The sequence below is a fragment of the Pygocentrus nattereri genome, chromosome 30, assembly GCF_015220715.1.
Source record: "Pygocentrus nattereri isolate fPygNat1 chromosome 30, fPygNat1.pri, whole genome shotgun sequence".
In the NCBI taxonomy this organism is placed as follows: Eukaryota; Metazoa; Chordata; class Actinopteri; order Characiformes; family Serrasalmidae; genus Pygocentrus; species Pygocentrus nattereri.
The window spans coordinates 8,612,381-8,635,038 of record NC_051240.1 but is presented as its reverse complement, the minus strand read 5'-3'; the positions used below and the strand labels follow the sequence as shown (position 1 = coordinate 8,635,038).

The window sequence follows — 22,658 nt, the reverse complement described above, 5'->3', positions numbered from 1 at the left end:
AACTATATCACACATTTTTAAAATGGGTTATAGCTTACACTGTTGCTCAGAGCACAAAATCAAACATTACTGAATAAACTCCTGTATGTTAGAGATATGCTAGTGGACATATCTGCCCTGATTCAAACTAGCACGTGCGATTTGATTCACATAACAGAATGCAGCGCAGAATAAAGAACCGATGAAATGTTAAATTGTACTGAATTTTCAATACATCCTGCAACAGTAATGTGTAACTAACATACAGTCCATTTAAGCTGTAACCTACAAATGTTTTGGTACCACTGGCTGATAGTAATTGTGCATAACTGTAACATATAGAAGCCTATTGTCTGAATGGCCTGCTCATAAAGCTCAGATGCTGTTTATTTTGTGTATGCATCTGTAATACATATATAGATATATGAAAACATATATAAGTAACATTTACAAGGTATTCATGAACTGAAAGCACATGAGGCAATGCATAGAATATAATATTTATATAATGCCTAATACTAATACTGGTTCAAAATACACGTAGAAAGGATTTATATATGATTGCATACACACAGATGTATGCAAAAAGGGTGCCCCCAGAAAAAAGAAAAAAAAAAAATATATATATATATATATATATGTATATATATATATATATATATATATATATATATATATATATATATATATATATATATATATATATGCATACACACACACACACACACACACACACATATATTTATTTATTTATGGAAAGAGTCTACCTGAACTCTCTGAACCTTGTTATTTTGGCTTATTCTTTGTTACAAACAAAGTTTTTTGTTTGATACTATAATTTGCTAACCATGGTGAGGAACTGAACTGTGAGTCACATACAGGGCCTAAAAAGGTGAAGGGTTAATGTTATCGTTATACAAGCTATAATGCAAAGGTTTGCCCACAATGCATTTAGTAATTCGTAATAAAAACATCCAGCCAACAGCTGAGGTTTGATCACAGTGAAGTCAATCATGAACCAAGAGGCCAAGAGGTGACATACTCACTTCTGAGTGGTGGAAAACTTGACATTTGGACGAGTTTAGAGGGGACACAGGTGCGCCTTCCAAAACAGCCACTGACTGTAATTCATGATCACGCGCTTAAAGACCCGGTCTACAGTGACATCTAGTGGAGAAACTGCGTTACACACAGTTATCATGTGCCGTATGAAATACGCGGTCATCCTCACTACATTGCACCACGGCTGACATTTTGTGCAGCACGTTTAGAAGGAAAGCAGCAGCGTCTTCGGCTCTGTTTTCTGGTAACGTGTGCATCCAAGCTACGACTGCGTGCCCAGTGCCGCGTTAGTGTAATTTACTGCAACCAAGGATGAAGAGGATGTACAGCCTACTTTTAAAATGACGTAATGCGTTTACGAGTTTGACGATGACGTAATGCATTTGCAAATTAAACTTTTTTCCTTTGGTTATATAACTGTACAGATGTAGCCAATGCAGAGGAGGTCTGTGTGCAGTCTACAGAACCGTCACTCTCCTTGACAACACTTTAACAAAATGTCCTGACAATGATTTACTAAGCTTTTAGTTACTTTGAATTCTGACACTGACATAAATGGGCTGTTTATCTGTCATGTCAGCCTGGTCATTTTGCACGCTCTTGTGCTGTGAAAGCCGTTGTGCTGGAGTGATTGACAGCCTAAGACTGGAAGACTGCCAGTTATAAAAGACACAGCTCTGTGTGGCCGTGAGGTCAGCTGTCCTGATGGGAATTTCGATTCAGTCCGCCGAATCGATTCTTTCGAACTGTTCGTTGTATTGAATGGAATCTCCGACTCAAAGTGTCATTTCAAAAAAAGCTAACTGTTCTGTTTTAAGGGAAATTTCACCGATTTTCAAATTTTTGCATTTAATCGTTCAAATGTAAAACAGAGTCGTTCAGAGTGGTTTGATGTAAAAAGGTTAATTGTAGAGAAACTTACAGACTGAGATTTATTTACAGCGGTGCTGATAGGGACCAGAGGCCTGAATCATAAAAGAGATTTAGGAAATTAATCTTTATTAAGAAGTTATTCTTAGAAATAAATGCCTTAAGTATTCTCTTAAGCTTGTTTTTTTTTTTTTGACTAATTGTTTCTTAAAACTAATTCAGTCCCTGGAGTCGTGACGTCTGTTAAAGGGGATTTCAATTTAAAGTTGAATGTTGTTGAATTTGAAATATTTCTGTGTAATTCAGTCACTAAGATTGAGTAACAGAGTTTAAAGATCATGTCTCTTATCTGAGAAGTAAGAACCATCATAGATCCAAAACCCTAGTGTCTGTTTTCCTAAATGAATTTAGTGGCTCAAAATGTGCTCTACCAAACGGTTGAGCAGAACATTAAAGGAAAATCTTCTAAAATGTGTTATTCTTAACTTCATCTTAACTTCACTGAGAAGATTAAAAAAACAGAATTTTTTTTTTCTGTGTAATTTCATCATTGAGATGTAATCAAAGTCATTCAGAGTGGTTTGATGTGAAATTATTTGTTGTAGAGAAACTTACCAACTCAGATTTCTTTACAATGGTGTTGATAGGAACCAGGGGTCAAAATGTCAATAGTCATTTTATTTACTATTCAAAATAACCAGTGAGTCTACATGCGTCTTCTGGGTTTTTATATGTAATGTTGATAATGGTAATACAGAGGTTAAATGGTAAAACACACCATTATTCCACCAACAAAAAAAAAAGTTTTTGTTTTGTTTTTTTTGCCTTAGAATGCCCTGCATGTGCCTCTCAACCATGGATAGATTTCTTTTCAGATGTCTGGTTCCTGTCACCACCACTGTGATCCATTCTGTAATTCGCTCTAAAAATTGAGCATTTTACACAAAACACTCTGAACGACTTTGTTTACATTTCAAAATCGTATTAACAGCTAACTATAATCAAATAAAACAGTTGCAGGCTGAGTAACATGCAGAAAAAATGATGGAATTCCCCCTTTAAGAAATGAAGTTCAGATCCTATTTGTTTTGTAATGTAAAGACAGTGACTTACTTGTCTTGTGATGTCAAGATGAAAGTTGCTTTCTCGAGATCACAAGACAAATAAGCTGAGATCCCAAGATAACAGTCCACAAATCATAACGACATGGCTTCTCTGCACTTCCATAACAGCATCTGCGCGTAGAACGAAAGTCGATCCATTCGTGCTTAAGAATCGATTCGCTCGAATCACTTGAAAGAGTCGTTCAAAAGAACAATTCGTTCGCGAATCGACCACCACTAGTCAGTCGGTCGCAGTGCTTAGTCATGGTGACTTACTGCTTTCGCGCTCTCTCCCCCCTCCCCTCTCCGTCTCTCGCTCGCTCGCTCGCTCATCTGGCCTTTAGTCAGCACTGCGAGGCTTCAACCTCACAGGACGCGTAAGTACAGTTGCATTAAAACGTTTACATTGGCGGAAAAAACGAGCCTTTCGTTGTTATCCACTTTCCCTTCTACTGAGGTTGCGGTGAGATGCGATCCATCTTTCTCCTCCGATTTAGCAGCGTGCACAGTTTATCACAATGTTTTCGTCCCACGGCTGCACATGTAGATCTTGCTGGAGCAGCTCTGTTTATTAATATGTAGGCTTGCATTGCAGATTGATTGATTAAGCACTTGCATGCACTGGTAGCAGCCTTGATGCAAAGTAAAGTAAACGAGTAATGCAGCGAGATTATGAGATTGCATTGGCTTTTTTGCATGGGTGGTCCAGCAGTGCCCAAGTTTAAGGTGGTGCACTTTCTTTCTTGACTTTTCTTGTGCAGGATTTACATAAGGATTACGCTGCGATTCACGAAGCTGAAGTGGGTTTCTTCCTTCGCAAACTCTCCGTTCCACCTTAAATGCAGCAGATACGTGTAACCTCTGCACCATTTAAGGTGGAACGATAAAGTCGGATAAGAAGCCAACTTCAGCTTCGTCTCTCGGCACTTCTTGTTCATGCGTTTGGTACACGGAGTGCTGTAACGTTAACACGGTACGATGAGTCACCGCCGAAGGCGCTCTGCCAAAACCATTTTAACCCCCTCTTTGTGTTTAAATGTGACATCTGCTAGTTCCATCAACACAACCCACTTTCTTTCGACCCACTGAATAATCTATGCGGGGATCACAGGGTTAACAAGTGAAACACGATCGTCTAAAGTTTCCTTTCCTTAGCCAGCTGATGACACGCTTTTTGACTCCCTTAATACCTCTATTCACGACCTAGGATGTGAGATATGAAGAGGATTTTTTAAACGATCGCTTAGTCATAACAGCGTTTACCTGACAGGAGGACCAAGCCAGCCAGCCAGCCGACGACAAAACAAACAAGGTGCATGTTTTTGTTGTTGTGAGTCCCTGTCGCTTTAGTTGAATTATTAACGCGTGGGAAAGTTTCACACAATAGACCTGTAACGGTAGCCAGTCTCTGGAAAGCGCTCCTGGAAGGCTCAGTGGACGAAAACGATGAAATGTTCAAAACCGAAGGACTGGTTGGAGAAAGAGCTTGTTTACCAATCAGCCGCTCTTCAGGAGAAACTCCGCGCGGCTGCTGCTCTACTTTTCCCCGCAGCTGCTCTAATTCGAGTCCGGGGATTTGAGGCCTACGTGGCGTCCGACTTTTAATCTTATGCTTTTGTCTTTTTTTCCTTTTGTCGTGTCGATTAAATAAACAGGAAAACGGAAAAGGTCATGCGAACCTTACTGGTCACGTGAAGTTTGAAGGTTGAAAATGTGGTGTTTTAGCTTGTTGTGTGTCAAAGCAGACGAGTGGATGAAAGACTCGTTTTAGCGCTGAAGGCTAAGCTAGGCTCTGTGTCTCTGAGCTGGCGGGCTGTGTGTTACTTACACTGTTATTATTCTGACCCAGGTTAAAGTAGCCTCGATAAAAGTCCAACCCATGATTAATCAGCTGGACAATACGCCTTATACTGCGTAAAACAAGGTGTACGTTTTCTTGTTTTTCTCTCTTGAGGTCCGTTATGTGTGTTTTTTTGTGCCAAAAATCGACCAAAAATTTGATGTAAAAATCATTCATATTTACATGACCATTTAATTCATTTGTAAATCATCTCTTAAGAATTTCTGCATAATTTAATCGCTAAGGTGTAAAAAAAAAGCCATTCAGATTGTTTTGATGTGAAATGCTCCGTTTTAGAGAGATTTTCCATGTCAGAGTTGTTTAGTATTGGTGATGGGAACCAGACACCCGAAGATTTTAATGCTATTTCACAAAAGGATTTTAGACACAGTGGTTATAAATATGCTGCCTGATGACCGAAACATTGTTTTGAGAAAATCATTACGCATTAAATATTTTTTTAAATGTGTTCATGGTAGGGAAGCAAAAGCAGGGCATTGTAAGTCATGTATACAAAACTTTTTTTATTGTTTGTTTAATAATTTATTTTAACGTTTACGGTTGTTTTGCCATTATCAGCAGTATATCTGTAAAGTCAGAAGATATGTAGTTTCGCTGGTTGTTTTGAGTGTATATTACTGCGTTGTAGACACCGTGAATCCTGGTTCCTATCACCACCACTGTGAAGAAATCTGATTGTAATTGGCTCTACAATGCACCATTTCTCATCAAACTCTGAATGACTATTTTTACATTTCAACGACTGAATTATGCAGAAATTTGAAAAAATTAAGTGTAACCCTTCACCTCTACACACTTAGAATCAAACAGCCTGTCCTGAGATATATGTATATTTCCTTGGCACTTATTGGCCACGTCGTGTTGTCTCTCAGTCAGAAAGCAGTCCTGGCTGAAATGCTCTTTATAGCTTTAACATGAATGGGCTGTAGACTAAATATGCCAATATCTATGGAAACATAACTACGTTTGCTTTGGTCATATCACAAAAAAATAATAAATTCAGCACTTGCAGCTTAATTTGCTTATGTGGCATGTATGGACCATTTTGTGAAACTTCAGCAGTGTTTGTATGCTACATCTAACTCTTTTTATCAAAGAAATTATACATTATTATGTTTTATTTACGTGTTGTAAGTCCTTTAAAAGTTTGCCGTGCAGATGTCAACAAGATCATGTGACTTGAGGGGAAAAAAATGTGGTCACGGTGACGAGTGCAGGTCGGACCTGATTGAAACCACCTCCCGTGTGTGCGTCACTGGTCTTAAATAACAGCATCGTCTCGGTTTCTTTCACTCTTCGTTTCTGTACCACAACACCAGAGCCAGCTGAGTGTTTGGCTTGCTTGTGACAGAGATATCCGTGGATCTTGATAAGTTGTTGGTTCCAGGCCCGTTTGCTGAACTACTAATATGTATTGTAAAGTATTTGTCTCTAGCTTTGTCACATTTGCTTGATCAGTGATACTAAGGTTACTTTACCTGACTGAATGTGTGAACACAGTGTGCTAATGGTGTCATTCAAGCATAGGAATGTACTTGTTTGTGTCAGGACAGAATGTCCGTTATTTCTGCCTGCTGATCCTTGTTCTAAGTCTCTCTCTCTCTCTCTCTCTCTCTCTCTCTCTCTCTCTTTTTCTTGTAGGTCTTTGAGCAACCAGTCGACAAAAACAGATTCCAGGGTACTGCCCTTTCTAAGTCCTTCAGTCCTGGAGGGATCAGCTGTGTAAAGCACTTGCTTTCCTGGAGGAGGTTGTCAGCACAGACTAAACAACCTCTGGCACCTTTTGCACACTTGCTGACCTGAATATCTGTAATCATTCAGTCTGTCAACGAGGCTCAGTTTTACACCCAGTGAAACTGGAGCCTTCAACGTAGAAAAACCCCTTTTGCTACCTGAAAAGGAAATGATCTTTTTTTTTTGAATGAGTTTTCTCCAGTGTTAAAAAAGCCTTGTTAGGAGATCTTTACTAACCTGATTCTCACATGTTTAATTGTTACATGGTAGATATAGACTTTAAATGCTGAGGCAGACTCTTTCCAGCCGAAAGGGCTACTTATGTTGGGAGGTTACAAGTGCCACTTGTGCGTTCAGCTTAGTGCCTCTGCTTGCTGGTCTTTCCTGCTTTCGAAGTTTCTGCTGTTGCCACCACAAATGTGTTTGCTGCACCAGAAATCAGATTCCTTCCTCCTGAAGCCCATTCACCTGAGGCTATAAGACTCTGTTCGCTGTTTGTCCTGCTTAATCCTCATGTACCAGGGGAATGTTTACATTTCGAAGAAGAATGTAAGCAGGCTTTCTTAAAAAGATGTATTTTCCTGTTTCTTTGAGATCTTGAAATGGACTGCAAATTACAGGTTGACATGGAGGCGACTCATGGACTCAAGCTTGCTGCAGGTTGTGCGAATGGCACGGCATAAAAATTTGATTTGAGCAATCACTTGCCAGGAAAACACTGGCTTTTATCTCTTAGCAGCTCGTAAACGGCTAAAGGAGGGGACGCTTGTCACCTCTCAGCTCTTTTGGGGCAGTGGGCAAAAAAAGGAGCAAACTTTCATCCCTCGTTCATCCGTACACCGTTCTCCCTGTCTGCTCTTTGAGCTGGCGAGCAAGGATGCAAGCGCCGGGCGGCAGTCGCCGGTGAAGATGTACGCAGCGTCAGGAATGACGGAGTGCAAGGCGGAGGTGACACCGTCCACAAGCAATGGCCACCGAGTCTTCAGCTACACACTGGAGAGCCACACGGCCGCTGCTTTCGCCATCATGAACGAGCTGCGGCTCGAGCGGCAGCTGTGCGACGTGACGCTACGCGTCAAATACAATGACCTGGAGGCCGTGGACTTTGTGGCGCACAAGGTGGTGCTGGCGTCCTCCTCGCCTGTTTTCAGGGCTATGTTCACCAACGGGTTGAAGGAGTGTGGCATGGAAGTAGTGCCCATCGAGGGGATCCACCCTCGGGTAAGTGAGCGGGCATGGAGCTGGGCAGGGGGGTTACCTCGTTGACTTGTGTGTTTGCTAGAAAAAATAATGAGCTGTGAGAAACTTTGTAAGGCTTGTCCTGTGAATTTTCATTTTAGTGCATCACTAGTGGATCATGATCATTATGAATTCTTGAATGTGGTAAATGAACTCGGTCTATAAGGGAGGCAGCTAGAAAACCTAGCATGTCAGTGTGCCAGATACAGTGTTTGCTTCTTCTGTGAAAATACTGGGCAGTCAAGAATTAAGCTCCAACCCCAGATCTACAGTCATATGCAAACATTTGGGTTCCCTTTGGTTAAACTACATTTAATTGGTTTTCTAAGTGAAAATGAGTGAACACATCCTCTACAGAGAACACAGTTCTGTACACTTTAATGCACAATTACTGTTTATTTGCAGAATTAAACATGGGGGGGCACATTCTGTTTTATTTTGTTCCAATATGTTAAGATCAACAAAAAAAATTGTGTTAAAATTTCCAGAAATGATCATATGTAAGTATGTTCTCTGTAGAGGGTGTAACATATTTTTGCTTGAAATAATCAAGAAAATGTCACTTGACGAAGGGTGTTAAAACCTATCCACACAGCTGTGCACAGGACACAATGAACTTCTCAGAAGTTCTTTTGCTATAATATAAGCTTCCGTTAGTTAGCTGCTTTAGTCTTGTATTGTACTGTATTCTTGTATTGATCCAGTGCAAAACTAAAGAAGCAAATATTGAACTTTAATTATGAGTATTTGTTTGTTACTTTGGTATTTGAAACTTTATAAGTTGTTTGAAAGCTTTGTCAGTTTTCATCAGCTAAGGCCTTTAAACAAAACAGTTAGAGTTAATATGTGGAAAAAGAAAATAAACAAGCTGTAGCTGGCTTAGTTGATTTCATGATAAATTCATGCCAGGAATCCATATCACTTCACCTCAGAGCACAAAGTGCACCACTTTACATGTAGGCATTGAAACTAAAACAGGAAAAATTCCTGAGAAATCACATCTGGGTGCCTTTTATGTTAAAAGAAATGCTCAAAATGTATGATAAGATCTCAAATCTCATCTCAAATGTGTAAGTATAGTGATATTTAAGTACCACTAGTCTCTGACGAGGGCACCACTAAAACCAGAGAGCACAGAACCTTAAACCTGTTTGTTGTATTCTAGCAGTGGATGAGGGGGGAACATTAATGCCCTCGGGGTCGTGGTCACTTCTAGGCACAAGAGTCTGACGTGGGTTTCACTTCACCCTATTTGGCGACCCTTTTGGCCGAGAGCCACATTCTGCAGACTAAGTGATCACAGTTTCACTGATTTGCAATGTGTCCCCTGAGCTTGGTACCAGGTCCAAGAGGACAGACTGCATGAGCTAAGCAGAGTACTTGCCTTCAGTGTAGTCCTCCTTGTTTTAGGTGGGCTTGTAACTCCAAAAGCTCTTAAATCCTTCTTTCAACTGTCTTTAGCTGGTCTTTCCTCAATTTAAAAAAATAGGGCTTTAGCTACATAAAGTAACTTAATAAAGTAAACAAAAACAACAAACTAAAGCCATGATGGTGTTAAACAAAAGATTTAATTGCACCTTTAGCATATTTGTAGTAGCTGTATTCGTTGTTGGCTTCTATAGCAACATATGGCATACAAGCAATAACAAACATGCTTAAAAGTATGAAAGTATGGGTATTTATGAACTTTAACTATATAGACCTTCCCAACCTGAGAAACAGCATCACATTTTGAGTCCAAACTTGATTGAGAACCAGGCAAAGTCCTGTCTAAATCTGACCTGACCCATATCAAATGTTAAGTCCGAGACTGATGCAAGTACAACAAAATTCTGTGCTAAACTGTCCCGAACTAGCCAAACCAAAGTGCTAATGTGACAGGACAGCGCTGGTTACCATTTAGTGACAATAATAGCCGTTGCGAGTGCAGATAAGTAAAATAAAAAATAATGGATCTTATGGACGTTGGTGCTGAGTGAGTGCTTCTAGCATGCCATCTTAAGGACAGTTTAGAGTATCACTGTAGTGAAATTAAAAAGAATAAAATAAAGCCAAGATAAATTAAGGTTAACTCTGTTTAAAAAGGGAGGAGGGCTGCGAGAACCCGAACGTGAAATTTGAACCAAACTCGAGCCCAGCTTATGTTTGGAAAATAATGTCCAAACCCAACTAAATCGATGTTAGCAGTCAGGCTCACACAAATATTTGAAGGCCTAATTTGTGGTGTAAATTTTACTAAACCATCCCTGTAACACTGATTTTAGTCGGTTCTATTGCTCTACAGACGCTAAAGATAATGAAAAGCTTTTGAACAAGCTATTCCTACAGGCTCTTTGAGCAGAGATGATGCTCTATATCGAGCTGAAACTCCACCACTCTCACACCCAGTCATTATCAGGATCTACTGAATCCACTCATCAATTTTACACACTCAGACATTCATACACACCTACAGTGGTGGGTTTATCACGCTGGCCTTTGATTTAGCCAGTGCGGTTTGCCAGCTGTGTTTGCTCTGAAGATTATTTTTGGTCAGGACTGCTTAGGTGGTGAGACAGAGGGATTCATGTCCTAAGCTGATATACTCTGTACTCTGACTAATGATTACAAGGTGTCAATAAGGACATTATCGTTTATTTCCTTATGATTCTGGCAGTTTTCTCATTTGCCATGTCACGCTGAGTATTTCCCAACCTGGAATGAGAGTGCAAAATTTTTATTGCCACATAAAACCAAAAGATGTATTGTAAGGCAGCAATATAATTTAATCTCACAGTGTCAACAGTTAGTCTCTCTAGACGCAATAGCCGGTAAGCAATTAAGTCTTGCCTGCTCATGGATTATTGGTCAGCCTGCTAAATGTCTTGTCTGTTTGCTCTGTGCTGTCCAACAGGTCATGGGCCGCCTGATAGAGTTTGCGTACACGGCAAGTATTTCCGTCGGGGAGAAGTGTGTGATCCATGTGATGAATGGTGCCGTGATGTATCAGATTGATAGCGTGGTGAAGGCCTGCTGTGACTTCCTGGTGCAGCAGCTGGACCCCAGCAATGCCATCGGCATCGCCAACTTCGCTGAGCAGATCGGCTGCACCGAGCTGCACCAGAAGGCCCGCGAGTACATCTACATGAACTTCAGCCAGGTTAGACCCTCATAACATCTGTTCGGTCATAAAGGGTTAGACACAGTGGTCATTCAAGGTTGTGGTACCATTTTGAATTCTCTTACGATTTTAGCAACAGATGAGCTGTCGTCTCTGATTTCACATCTACAAGGTGGACTGACAAGAAAGAAGTGTCTGATAGAGTGGATAGTAAGTGGACACAGTGTTTAAAACTCCAGCAGCACCGCTGTGTCTGATCCACTCAGACCAGCGCAACACACACTGACCACCGAAGAACAGGGTAAAATGGGGCTAACAAAGTATGCAAAGTAATACTAAAGTCTGTAATTGTAGAACTGTAAAGTGCACCTATATAATATATTTGACATTCAAGTTAAGTGGGAATAATTTTGCTCTCTTTATAATAAAACATGCTGTTGGTCATTGTTCTACAAGTGCTGACACTATTTACAACATGTTCAGAAAAGCATATTGTGTTGTGACATAATTTATCATGATAATTGTGTATGTTGTCAATTCATGCAAAGTCATGCCAGGGAGGAGGCATCTTTCTTTATAAGGAAACACTGCGTTCATCTAAAGGAAACTGGCTGTTTTAAATTTGATGTTTCCTTGTAAATGACGTTGCATCCTCCCTGACTTGACTTTGCATGAATTGGCATAGTTAATGACTGAGAACACAAGTGTGGTTGGGAGGTATGTATGTGGGTGTGGGGAGGACAGGCAAACCTGTCTGACTGCTTTATGGCATGTGTGCTTGTAAAGGTTGTGTGTACCTGAGAAGGTAAGGTGTTTCCCTGAATGACTCTGTCCATGGTAACTTCTAGAAAAGCTGCTGACACACAGTACCATAAGTTGTGAAACATACAAGAATATGAAAGCTCTGACTTCAAGAGAGTGAGTGTCATGACCCACAGTCATGACAAAAGTCATACATTACTGTTGTTTGTAAAGGACTGTAAAGAAAGGAGTTTCACTGGACTGGAGAAAAGAGGAAGGTTTTACTTTCTGTTCTCTCTTAGTTGTGTTCATATATCCACAGTAATGTGCCTGGTAATCTTACATTCCTCTGCTTACCTACCAGTTAAACATCCATCAGCAGTTGGTTTTGCCCAGGGCACGCCTAGCTAAATTCCAGCAAAACCCAAATATCAGTGTCAGTGTGCCATGTCTGTGCTATTGTTGAGAAGTTATACTGGTTCTTCTGATCTGTCAGTCCTTTCACAAGAATTGCCAACATCGATCAATATGTATTTTGTTCAATGAAAAAAAGAAAAAAAATATGTAGTGAAATCTGCGATCCTGTCCTCCGTCTGTTCCAAAAGGTGGCGACGCAGGAGGAGTTCTTCAACCTGTCCCACTGCCAGCTGGTGACACTGATCAGCCGTGACGAGCTGAACGTGCGCTGCGAGTCTGAGGTGTTCCACGCGTGTGTAGCCTGGGTGCAGTATGACCGCGACAACCGCCGGCCGTATGTTCAGGCCCTGCTACAGGCTGTGCGCTGTCACTCGCTCACACCTCACTTCCTGCAGCGCCAACTGGAGCACTTTGAGTGGGATGCACAGAGCAAGGACTACTTGTCCCAGATCTTCCAGGACCTCACGCTACACAAGCCCACCAAGGTCATCTCCTGCCGCACCCCCAAAGTGCCCCAGCTCATCTACACGGCCGGAGGCTATTTCCGCCAGTCACTCTGCTACCTGGAGGCCTTTAACCCCTGCACGGGGTCCTGGCTGCGCCTGGCCGACCTGCAGGTGCCCCGCAGTGGGCTGGCGGCCTGCGTCATCAGCGGACTCTTCTATGCCGTGGGCGGCCGCAACAACGCCCCAGACGGCAACATGGACTCCAATGCACTGGACTGCTACAACCCAATGAACAACTGCTGGCTCCCCTGCGCTCCCATGAGCGTCCCCCGGAACAGGATCGGGGTTGGAGTGATCGACGGAATGATCTACGCGGTGGGGGGGTCCCATGGCTGCATCCACCACAACAGTGTAGAAAGGTAAGGATCAGGGATGGTCATTTCCATTCTAGTCTGTATCAAATTAATGAGATTTTTCGGAAAATGTTCACAAGCCGAAATCTTAATTTCGACATTCAATAGGTGTGTTCAGTGTCCAGAACCAGCCTAGAAGCATTTGGGGTTTTGCAACTCGTTGTTGTATAACTCCTCAGTTCTCATGGGTGCAGAAGTGAAGTGCCTGGAGGTTATTTTGAACTGGCTGAAGGGCATGTGTTTTTTGGGAGTTTGGGATTCAGCAATTGATTCAGTGTTATCTGTAATCTGTAATAACACAGAATTAAGATGACCATGTTACGATTTGTGAATATATAATAGTTTTGAGTCAACAACGTGTGGGGGGGGGGGCTAGCTTAGAAGCATTGTGTCAAAGACAGATCGCTGTAGGATGACAGCCACCAACTAACATACTTTGTTGTCACTTCCTTAACCAGAGAGACTTTCAAACATGTGATTAGTGGCCAAGCATTTAACTGTCTGTTTAGTGTAAAAGCTGCCCACCTACTACTGCTATGGTCAGCTTTACTGCTTAACTAGTTCACTAGCTGGCTAGGTAGCTAGATAGCCTTCCATATAACAACATTCAGCCAAGGCCTGCAGAAACATGTAAGCAGGGTGATGCTCTGTTTACATGTTGCAGTTGGAAAAAAATTTAGTCTGTGTTGTTAGTTAGTTAGTTAATGTTAGTAAATGTTGGCATTTTGTTGGCAAATGTTGGCCATCAGAGGACTTAGAAGTGAGAGGCCTAGGCTCTGGTTGAGATATTTTTACGCCTACCCTGACTGTTCTGAGGTGTATCTTGTTTGAAGATGGTTACAGTGTTTTTTACAGAGTAATCTGATTGTGGTTGAGGCACATTGGGCTATAATCAAGGACATGGTCATATTAGCCTGGAGAAATGTATTTTTTGGGTGTTTTTCCTTTTCTTTTTAAAACGTAGCTTCTTTGTAATAAAGAAGTACTGACACGGTAATTATTTATAAAGCTTGTTGGATATTCTTAGGATTTTTCAGCATCACACAGTATTCAAAATCAGTCTCCAAAATCCCCTCTCTCACACACTCCCTACCATTCTTTAGTTTGAGACTCAATATGGCTTTTTACCATGACGAAAAGAGAAGAGGAAGTGTTTTTAGATCACTGCTGTCAGGCATCGGATAAAGAAACAGAGCAACGCTGAATCCAAGGAAAGGAGGAACAGAAAGCATTTCTATTAATAGCAATTTACCTTCCCTCTGCCACCCCCACACCTTTCCACAGACACTCAAGGATACTATTTTTCCTATTTTTTTCTATCTAGAAGCTTAAAAGAATTCAGTAGTCTGAATGAAGAAACTTTGCTTGCAGATCTACTTGCTTACCTATCACACCACTTCTGTTTTAGTGGTAAAATCTAAAATGAACAGAGAGGGCCTTTTAGTTAAAAAGGAATTCTACCAGTGCGTCATTGTGAAACAAAAGAGTAGTTCAGAGTGATTTAATGTGAAATGGTGAATTAGAGAAAATTTCTGACAGTGGTGATGGGAACCAGAGGATCATGGTTTCTAAAGTGCAAAATCAGCTTGTATAGGATTTCAGTTGCATATAACTATTTAAAAACCACCCATCAAAGTGGAGTTTCGCTTTGAAGGTATGACCAATTGCCGTGTTTTTGTGGTCCAGACATCAGTTGACACTCTGCTGAAGGTGTGTATGTGTGTCGCCCATACAGGTATGACCCAGAAAAGGACTTGTGGCAGCTTGTGGCCCCAATGCTGATGCGGCGTATTGGGGTGGGTGTGGCAGTTATTAACCGCCTCCTCTACGCAGTGGGTGGATTTGATGGCACACACCGGCTGAGCTCAGTGGAGTGCTACAACCCTGAGAAAGACGAGTGGAGAAGCACCGCAGCCATGAACACTGTCCGCAGTGGAGCCGGTGAGGTTACTAAATAGATGAAATACCTCAGATTATTAATTGAGAATTTTTAGTTAAGAACAGAGGTTCCTGAAGTCAGGTCCTGACCGATACAAGAAATTTCCACACGCCTAGTCCAAATGAAAGGCTTGATAATTAGATAATGTGTTTACTCATGAATCACTGATTTAGATGCACGTTAGTGGTCAGAAAGACTTAAGAGACTTCAGCCCAGTTTGTTGATTTAGATTAGATGTACCTGAAGAGGTGCTGCAATTTAAGTGATTACCCATAAGTTTTCATTTTAATCCTGCTCAAATTTTCAAATGTCTGTAGGTGTTTTTCAAAATTTCATGATCTTTCCATGATTAGCATTTACATAAAAACTCAAGACACATGTAGGTTCATTGGTGGTTTTGCCTAGTAAATAAAATGGCCATATTAGTTTATTGTTAGTATGGTGTTTTAGACATCACAACCCCTGATTTCCATCACCACCACTGTAAAGACGTCTGAGTCAGTAAATTTCTCTACAATTAATCATTTCATGTCAAACCATTTTGAATGACTGTTAACATCTTAACACCTGAAATATGCAGACATTTTGAAAAATTGGTGGAATTCCCCTTTAAGCCAGGCGTACACTACCTAACTTTATAGAATTCTACCAGATTCCCAAAACAGAGCATCACACCATAAACGACAGTCTTACAGAATGTCTTGTCTTTTTGTCTACCAAAAAGCCCCCAAAATCCCAAATCTCACTGTAATCACAAGTCACACAAAGCTGAAACTGGACCAGATTGAAGTGTAGGAAAAAGCGAGCTATAAATGTGGTTGAGAAGCACGGATATCATTCTACTCTGCAACGAGAGCCGGAAAAGCATTTTACAACTAACTGGCAAGCTGACTTGGAAAGTTCTCCTCCATACATTATCAACAGTACAAAGGCAATTCAGCAAGCAGCTCTGTCTCTGCACTCTGCAACAAATGTGCTGACACGTCTCCTAGTTTTCCTTTTCTCTCTCCCAGCCTTCTCACTGGCTGTTGCATGAATCACTCGGTGGCTCTTGATGACTTATTTTTAGTCATAAAAATCAAACACGTCATGCAAAAATAGTTTCCGAAAATCGTGAGGTGCATGCTCAGCTTTACTGAGGGGCTCAGGGAAGGCTGGATTATTGGGATAATTTAACAAATCATGATTCAACTCGCAGCAGATCTGCTAAGTGCCAAGCTCTAAGATTTCAATAGTGAGTGAAATCAGGGCTGTCCAAACAGGCAACCACCAGTTTAGGAGTATTAGATCTGCTTTTGCTCTATTCAGTCATAGTTCTAGAGTTAGTAGCTGTCTTAACATTTGAAACGGCCTATGTTTGTTGTATGTAAGCACAAGGACATGGTGTGCTAGAATCCCTGCACACTAATGTAGTCCTAGTTCGTTTGTTTTTTTTTTTACTGACCCGTAAACATTCTAGTTGAATCATTAAGAACTTCTTTCTGCACTGTCATGATTCAATTGCAAGTCCACTGACAATGTCATAAGTTCTAGATAAACCAATTCACTTTAAGACAGAACAAACAAGGCTGTTCATTGACCCTTTCATTATTTCCTTACCAGTTGAAGGAAAATTCCAGATAAAACCCTGTGCTAGTTCACTGTAACCTGAGAGATGACTCGTTGATGTATGTGTTCTCTAGGCGTGTGTGCATTGGGAAACCATATCTTTGTGATGGGTGGCTATGACGGCACCAACCAGCTGAACACAGTGGAGCGCTACGATGTGGAGACTGACAGTTGGACTTTCATTTCATCCATGAGACACCGACGAAGTGCACTGGGGGTCACCACACACCATGGCCGCATCTACGCACTGGGTAGGAATCCCATGCTTTGCTGCTGTGGTGTAAACCAGTGGTGTCCCATATTGCTGCTGGAGATTTGCTATTTTGCAGAGTTTAGTTCTAAGCATACTTTTTTAGGCCAGCTACATTACGTTCAGTGTGAATCTGCATGTTCATGGGATTTCATGTTACAGAGGTCCAGTAATAATTATGTCATAGGTGCAAACATTGCTTTGATGAACTTTGACACAATTTGCACTGTTGACCAATAGCATGACTGCTTTATCAGCTCTGTCACAAACATGAGTATTTTGGGGAATTATCTAAGATTTTTCTTATACATATCTGGTGATGTGGAAATTAGGACTAAATCTGCCTGGGTTAGCATGACTGAGAAATGTCACGTGTATTTGTATAGGGTTACAATTGCTGTAAATAAATAAAATACAGATATTTTAGTACAGCAGTCCAGCGAATGTTAAATATTTGGCTCTTCTGGAGTACAATGAGTAATTCGTCAAATATTAGTTTGAAATACTGGTCAAATCTTAAAATCTTCCCCATGTTGACAATCATCTGCCTATACTGATATGATTGCAGTATTCCTATAAATCCTTAATTGGCACAGAAGATGCAACAATGAAGAAGCACTAATTTTAGCAGCATCTAGGCATTTAATATAATTCTTCTTCACCCAGCAACAAATTAATACATAAGAGATGGCAGTGTGCTCTTGTGTTTTTACTGTTTGTGGTTGGGGATTTGTTCATGCTAGCAACCAGCTGGGACCAGTGGGCAGCAAAAGTGTGGGAATTGTCAATGACTCCTGCCTTGTTTATGCCTATTATACAAGAGATGACACAAGCTGCAATTTTCCAGTGTGACTCCGGCTTTAGCATGCCTGGTTCTAATAGGGTGTTTGTCGACCCAGTGCTCAGGGCACACAACGTAGTCTACATTTTAGCTCTAACCCAGCTCCACAACAAAACAAAGCCATTAAGATCACTGAATAATTGGTACAGGTCCATGGGGAACTAGGTTAGAGCAAAAGTATGAAGTTTTTGATGGGCTGAGTGTACATGGCTGAAAAACACTAAGGGCTACAGTAGCAAAGTCTGGGCAGCCCTAGCGTGGAGGTGATGACTGATCCTAGTAGGCTTTATGGAGCATAATTTTTCCTGACAGAAATTGTAGTCTAAATTCTTTGTTGCAGATGAAAGGTGCATCTCTACCTGGTCATGTCTGCCCTCTGGTGGCTGGAAAATGACAGCCCTGAGTGTTGTACTGGTTATTTGCAACTATAGGGTTTCAGCTAATAGTAGTGTGCAGAGTTGGCCATAGTATGTGTTTGTGGTTGTGTAGTGTTGTACACAGCCTACATGTAGTATAGCGGTCAGACTGTTTTGGTTTCCAAGGTGTTCACAGCTTGCTTGTGCATTACTATAGATTATCTAACATTTAGTTGGTGACTTTGTGACTGAACTGATTTTACTCTTCTTTGCTCTTTTCTCTCCACTCGTCATGCTCTTTATCTTCTCCAGGTGGATATGATGGAAACACCTTCTTGGACAGCGTGGAGTGCTATGACCCCGAAACAGACACCTGGGCCGAGGTCACAAAGATGACCTCTGGGCGGAGTGGGGTCGGTGTGGCGGTCACCATGGAGCCGTGCCAAAAGGATTGTCAGAAGCTCTAGTGCCTCCTCTCACCGCCTTTCCCTGGCTCCTTCCATCTTTCTGTTCTTTCATTCTTTCCATCCCTCCTTTTTTCAGCCAGGCTTATCATTGCACATTAGCCCTTTTGCTTGAGTTCAGAACAGACCAATTCTGTAACAGCCCTAAGCGAGAGAGACCACATGCTTAGCACCACAGGACCATAGATTTGAGCCACAGGGTTGATAAAGTTTAGATGAGGCCTGGTTGTCCCAGAGTACTTCCAGGCAGGACGTGCTAAATTAAATTGGCAGGTTTACGTGTTTCATGACCAGACCGCAGACAGTGGGCTCACTAATGAGTCCGTGTCTCCTGTTGTATTACTGACCAGTACATGAAATACAAATCTGCAGTGGTCATATTAGATGTACATGGCTACCTCTTTCCTGAAGCTCGTACCATGAAGGTTTTGGCATTTTTTTTTTCCCTCTATGAATGCAAAAGTGCCATTATCCTCTTCACCACCACTTCAGTATCCCAGCCTTTAAGCTGCTGTAGTGGGCATAAAGGCCTGAACGCACAAGAATTACATGTCAAAGTACCAATGACAGTCTGGACTGGTATTCTTAAAGAAGCTGGTTCTAAAACTTGGAGCATGTTTTTATGTTTCTTTCCCCACCTCAGTCATCAGGTGATTACCAAGACTTTCTGTTGTGTCTTGTGTATCGGAGAAACTTAAACACAAAAATGTCCAAGTACTTAGGATTTAAAGAATCACTGACTAAGTTATTCCCAATCCTGGTCCTGGAGTACTTCTGTTGTTATTTTAGTGTTTGCTTTGGTCTAACACACCCACTTCAATTAGCTGATTAGTTGGATCTGGTAGGGTAGAGCAGGGAAGTTACCAAAATACACAGGGCCAGTATTGGGGATACCTGTATCATGAATAGTTCTGAGGCTTCCAAACACCTGTTTCAAATTATTGTCTAATTACTGAATTAATTGGCTAACTCAGTGGTTGCTAAGATAATGATCCAAGTAGCCAATTGCATGACCATTGGTTAACTAATTAGCTGCTAAGATAATTGGTTGTAGTTCCTATGATTAGAAAGACTGTTCCACCACATAGGGAGAGAGCAAAAATATGGACCATCTGGGGTCCCTGAGGACCAGTCTAAGAATCACTGACCTGTGCAATTCAGTGCAGATAAACCTTAATCTGGACCTGGAACTGTGCCATTTTTCATAAAGTTTCAGATCATAAATTATACCTTTATTTAGTCCTGGACTAAATTCCATTACCAAGTATTGAAAATACTTATTAATCTAGGCTTAGACTTACAATTGCAAAACAGTAACAATAGTGCGAACACATGTCTGGGGACAATATGTTAAACTTTTGGTGCTGGCTTGTGGCACCAACAAGGGTACCCCTCTAAAATCTGCCCCTGGACTCTGCTAGTTTATGCTCCTTTAATGTCCGGAGTACCATTGATAACACCAGTAAAACAAACTAGCGAAATGCTATTGCTAATGGAAGAGGGTTTTTACTTTTTTTTTTCTTTTTTTTTTGCAAAATTTAGTTTTTTATTTTATTTTTATTTCCGTGATTGACTGCCCCCCCACCACCACACGATTCATTTATTTAGAAATTTAAAACTCAATTTGCTAAGTCTACATTCCCGCCAATATTTATCACAGTGTCTCACGGTTGTCCCCAGACATTCATTACGAAGGCTAGGCTGCGATGACCAGGACTTTGTGAGTTTAACATGAGTGTGTTAAGACGGGACACTGCAGAACCAGCACTGAGAAACACTGGTCTAGACTACACAAGAGTTGCCAATGCAATATCTGATTCAAAAATGTTAGTCTAAGACCAAATCTGGACCTGAGCAAAGTGGCACCAGAAACATACATTTACACAACTGCATGACCGGGAATATGAGCAGACGGGGAGGCTTTTCTGAAGGGCCCATTTAGGTCAGGAATGTCAGTTGATGCTGGAAGTAGCATTACCTGAAGAATGTTTGCAGAATTCACCAAATGGCTTTAGCCAATCAAGGCCAACATCATTCTCTGCAATAAACAGACACCTTTTTTTGACAGACAGACAAAAAAGCCTGAATAATAAATGTATTTGTAACAGCGTTTTAAGCTACATTTTTTCCAGGAATTTTTGTACATTGTACAGAGTTTGAGTGTTTCCTCTTATTTATTTTGGACTGACTTTTGTCCCTTTTTTGTGCTTGGATGCGGAGTTCTACTCTGGGAGAAGCCAGACTGTGTGTGTGGCTTGTCGAGCATGCGCCGTATTTGAAATTTGATGGAAAAATGATGACTGCTCTTTTTTTCTAGATCTGTTTAAAAGGGAAATGTTTTCCTTTAACAGTTTATTAACAATGATTATTTAAAGATTGCTTTGTAAATTTTACAGCAGTGAATGCATTGTACAACACCTTGTATATTAAATGCCTATGTTTATTGTAATAACATCTGTGTCTCTGATGCTCGTCTGTTCAGGTATAAGCTAAGACTAAGGTTTTGGCAAGCCTTTGTTGTTGGTTTAATTTCTGAAGGGATTTAGTTTACTAACAGTGCACGTGCAAACAGAGCCCCAAAACATGTTTGCTTAGATAATTGAAGAGGTGTAATAACTAGTGAACTAGTGTCAAGTACAATTTTGTTGTGTGTGTATATATATATATGTGTGTGTGTGTGTGTGTGTGTGTGTGTGTGTGTGTGTGTATGTATGTATGTATGTATGTGTGTGTGTGTATGTATGTATGTATGTATGTATGTATGTATATATATATATATATATATATATATATATATATATATATATATATATATATATATATATATATATATATATATACACACACACACACACACACACATAACACATGCATACATACACATTTACTTTTCACATTTGGTTCCTAACTCCTTTATGGGTTTTAGTTCATTCTGTTCTGATGGTTGCAGAAGAATCCAGTTCCAGTGCTGAAAGTGCTGGATTTCTCTGGACGTTCTGCTGTAGCTCTGTAGAGAACCTCAGTACTTTGGTGTTTTTACTTTTTTTTTCTTTTTTTTTTTTCCTTGTTTAGTGGTAGTTGCTTTCAGTTCAGTTCAGGTACTTTGTTTGGGTGGTGTTTTAAGCTGCTTTTATCCATCTATGGTTTGTGTGTCCACACCTGTCACTTTACATAGACCTCAGTCCATCCCCCTTCTGTCAGCGTTACATTAAATCCATTGTTAAAAATGTAAAGTCTTCCTTTCACCCTCTGGAAGTTTACAGTTGTCATTTTCCTAGAAATTCCTTTTACTTTACATTCATATTATTTTAATTTAATTATATAAACATATGAGTTACAGTTACAGTTAGAATCGACCGATTCAAGTCCGTACGTTTTTCCGTTTTAATGGATAAAACGGTGAAAAGGTAAACAAATGAAAACTCTTGTGAGCACAAACACAGGGGTGACATGCGTGGTGCACTTCGCTCATTCAGCCACGCGATGCCGTCAGCGCGCAATTCGCGTCACAGTAGTTGTATTTGATTTGAAACGAGTCCAGTATCAGGAACTTCATCAAGCATTAAACACGAGAGATGCGAATGAATCACTGTTATTCTCGTACTTGTGGTTGATGTAATCCGAAAGCTTGGTTCGTTACTTCATGTAATATGTCACAGAGTGCTACCAAATTCCGTACGGCGCTAAGCAGGGAAAATAGATCCGTTCCGTTTAGTGAACCGATTCTTTTGCTGTTCATTTTAGTGAATCGAACGTATGATTAATTTTCGTTTGTCTTTTCCTCCTTTACAGTTTATAACCAAATAACTAGTGATTGGCATTAACATGTTCCACTAAATATATCTTGCACAGTTTTGTCTTTTTTTTTAGTGCATTTGTGGTATACCTAAAGGGAAATTCCACCTGTTTTTAAAAGTTGAAGTGGTTAAGATGTGAACAAAGTCATTCAGAGCTCAATTCTAAAGAAAAAGAGCATGTCAGAAATGTTCACAGTGATGGTGATAGGAACCAGACGTCTGATGAGTCTAAAGACTCCAAGCCTAAAGCTGTAACATGAAATGAATGTAATGCCTGAGACATTGTTTTAAAATAGTATCAGTTCGTGCCGTAAAACTTAGGCCTAACATTTAAAAAATCATAAATGGTGGAAATGTTCATGAAGAGGTTATGGAGATTCTAAGTAGCTGTGTTTTTTTTGTTTGTTTGTTTGTTTTTTTAAAAAAAAGGTAATGACA

General features: G+C 40.6%; 1 protein-coding gene across 2 annotated transcripts; it reads left to right on the top strand.

The window, feature by feature from the left end:
• The first annotated feature begins 3,192 nt into the window (after positions 1-3,192).
• keap1b (kelch-like ECH-associated protein 1b) lies at positions 3,193-20,877 on the top strand. 2 transcript variants are annotated; one of them, XM_017692953.2, is made up of 7 exons: positions 3,193-3,391; positions 6,517-7,830; positions 10,742-10,987; positions 12,295-12,971; positions 14,701-14,906; positions 16,587-16,763; positions 18,272-20,877. In XM_017692953.2, the coding sequence occupies exons 2-7, from the start codon at positions 7,519-7,521 to the stop codon at positions 18,424-18,426; spliced, it is 1,773 nt and encodes a 590-aa protein (XP_017548442.2). In that variant the 5' UTR covers positions 3,193-3,391; positions 6,517-7,518; the 3' UTR covers positions 18,427-20,877. The 2 variants fall into 2 exon arrangements, with proteins under 2 accessions (XP_017548442.2, XP_017548444.2); XM_017692955.2 differs by lacking the exon at positions 3,193-3,391 and adding an exon at positions 4,110-4,326.
• The last annotated feature ends 1,781 nt before the right edge of the window (positions 20,878-22,658 follow it).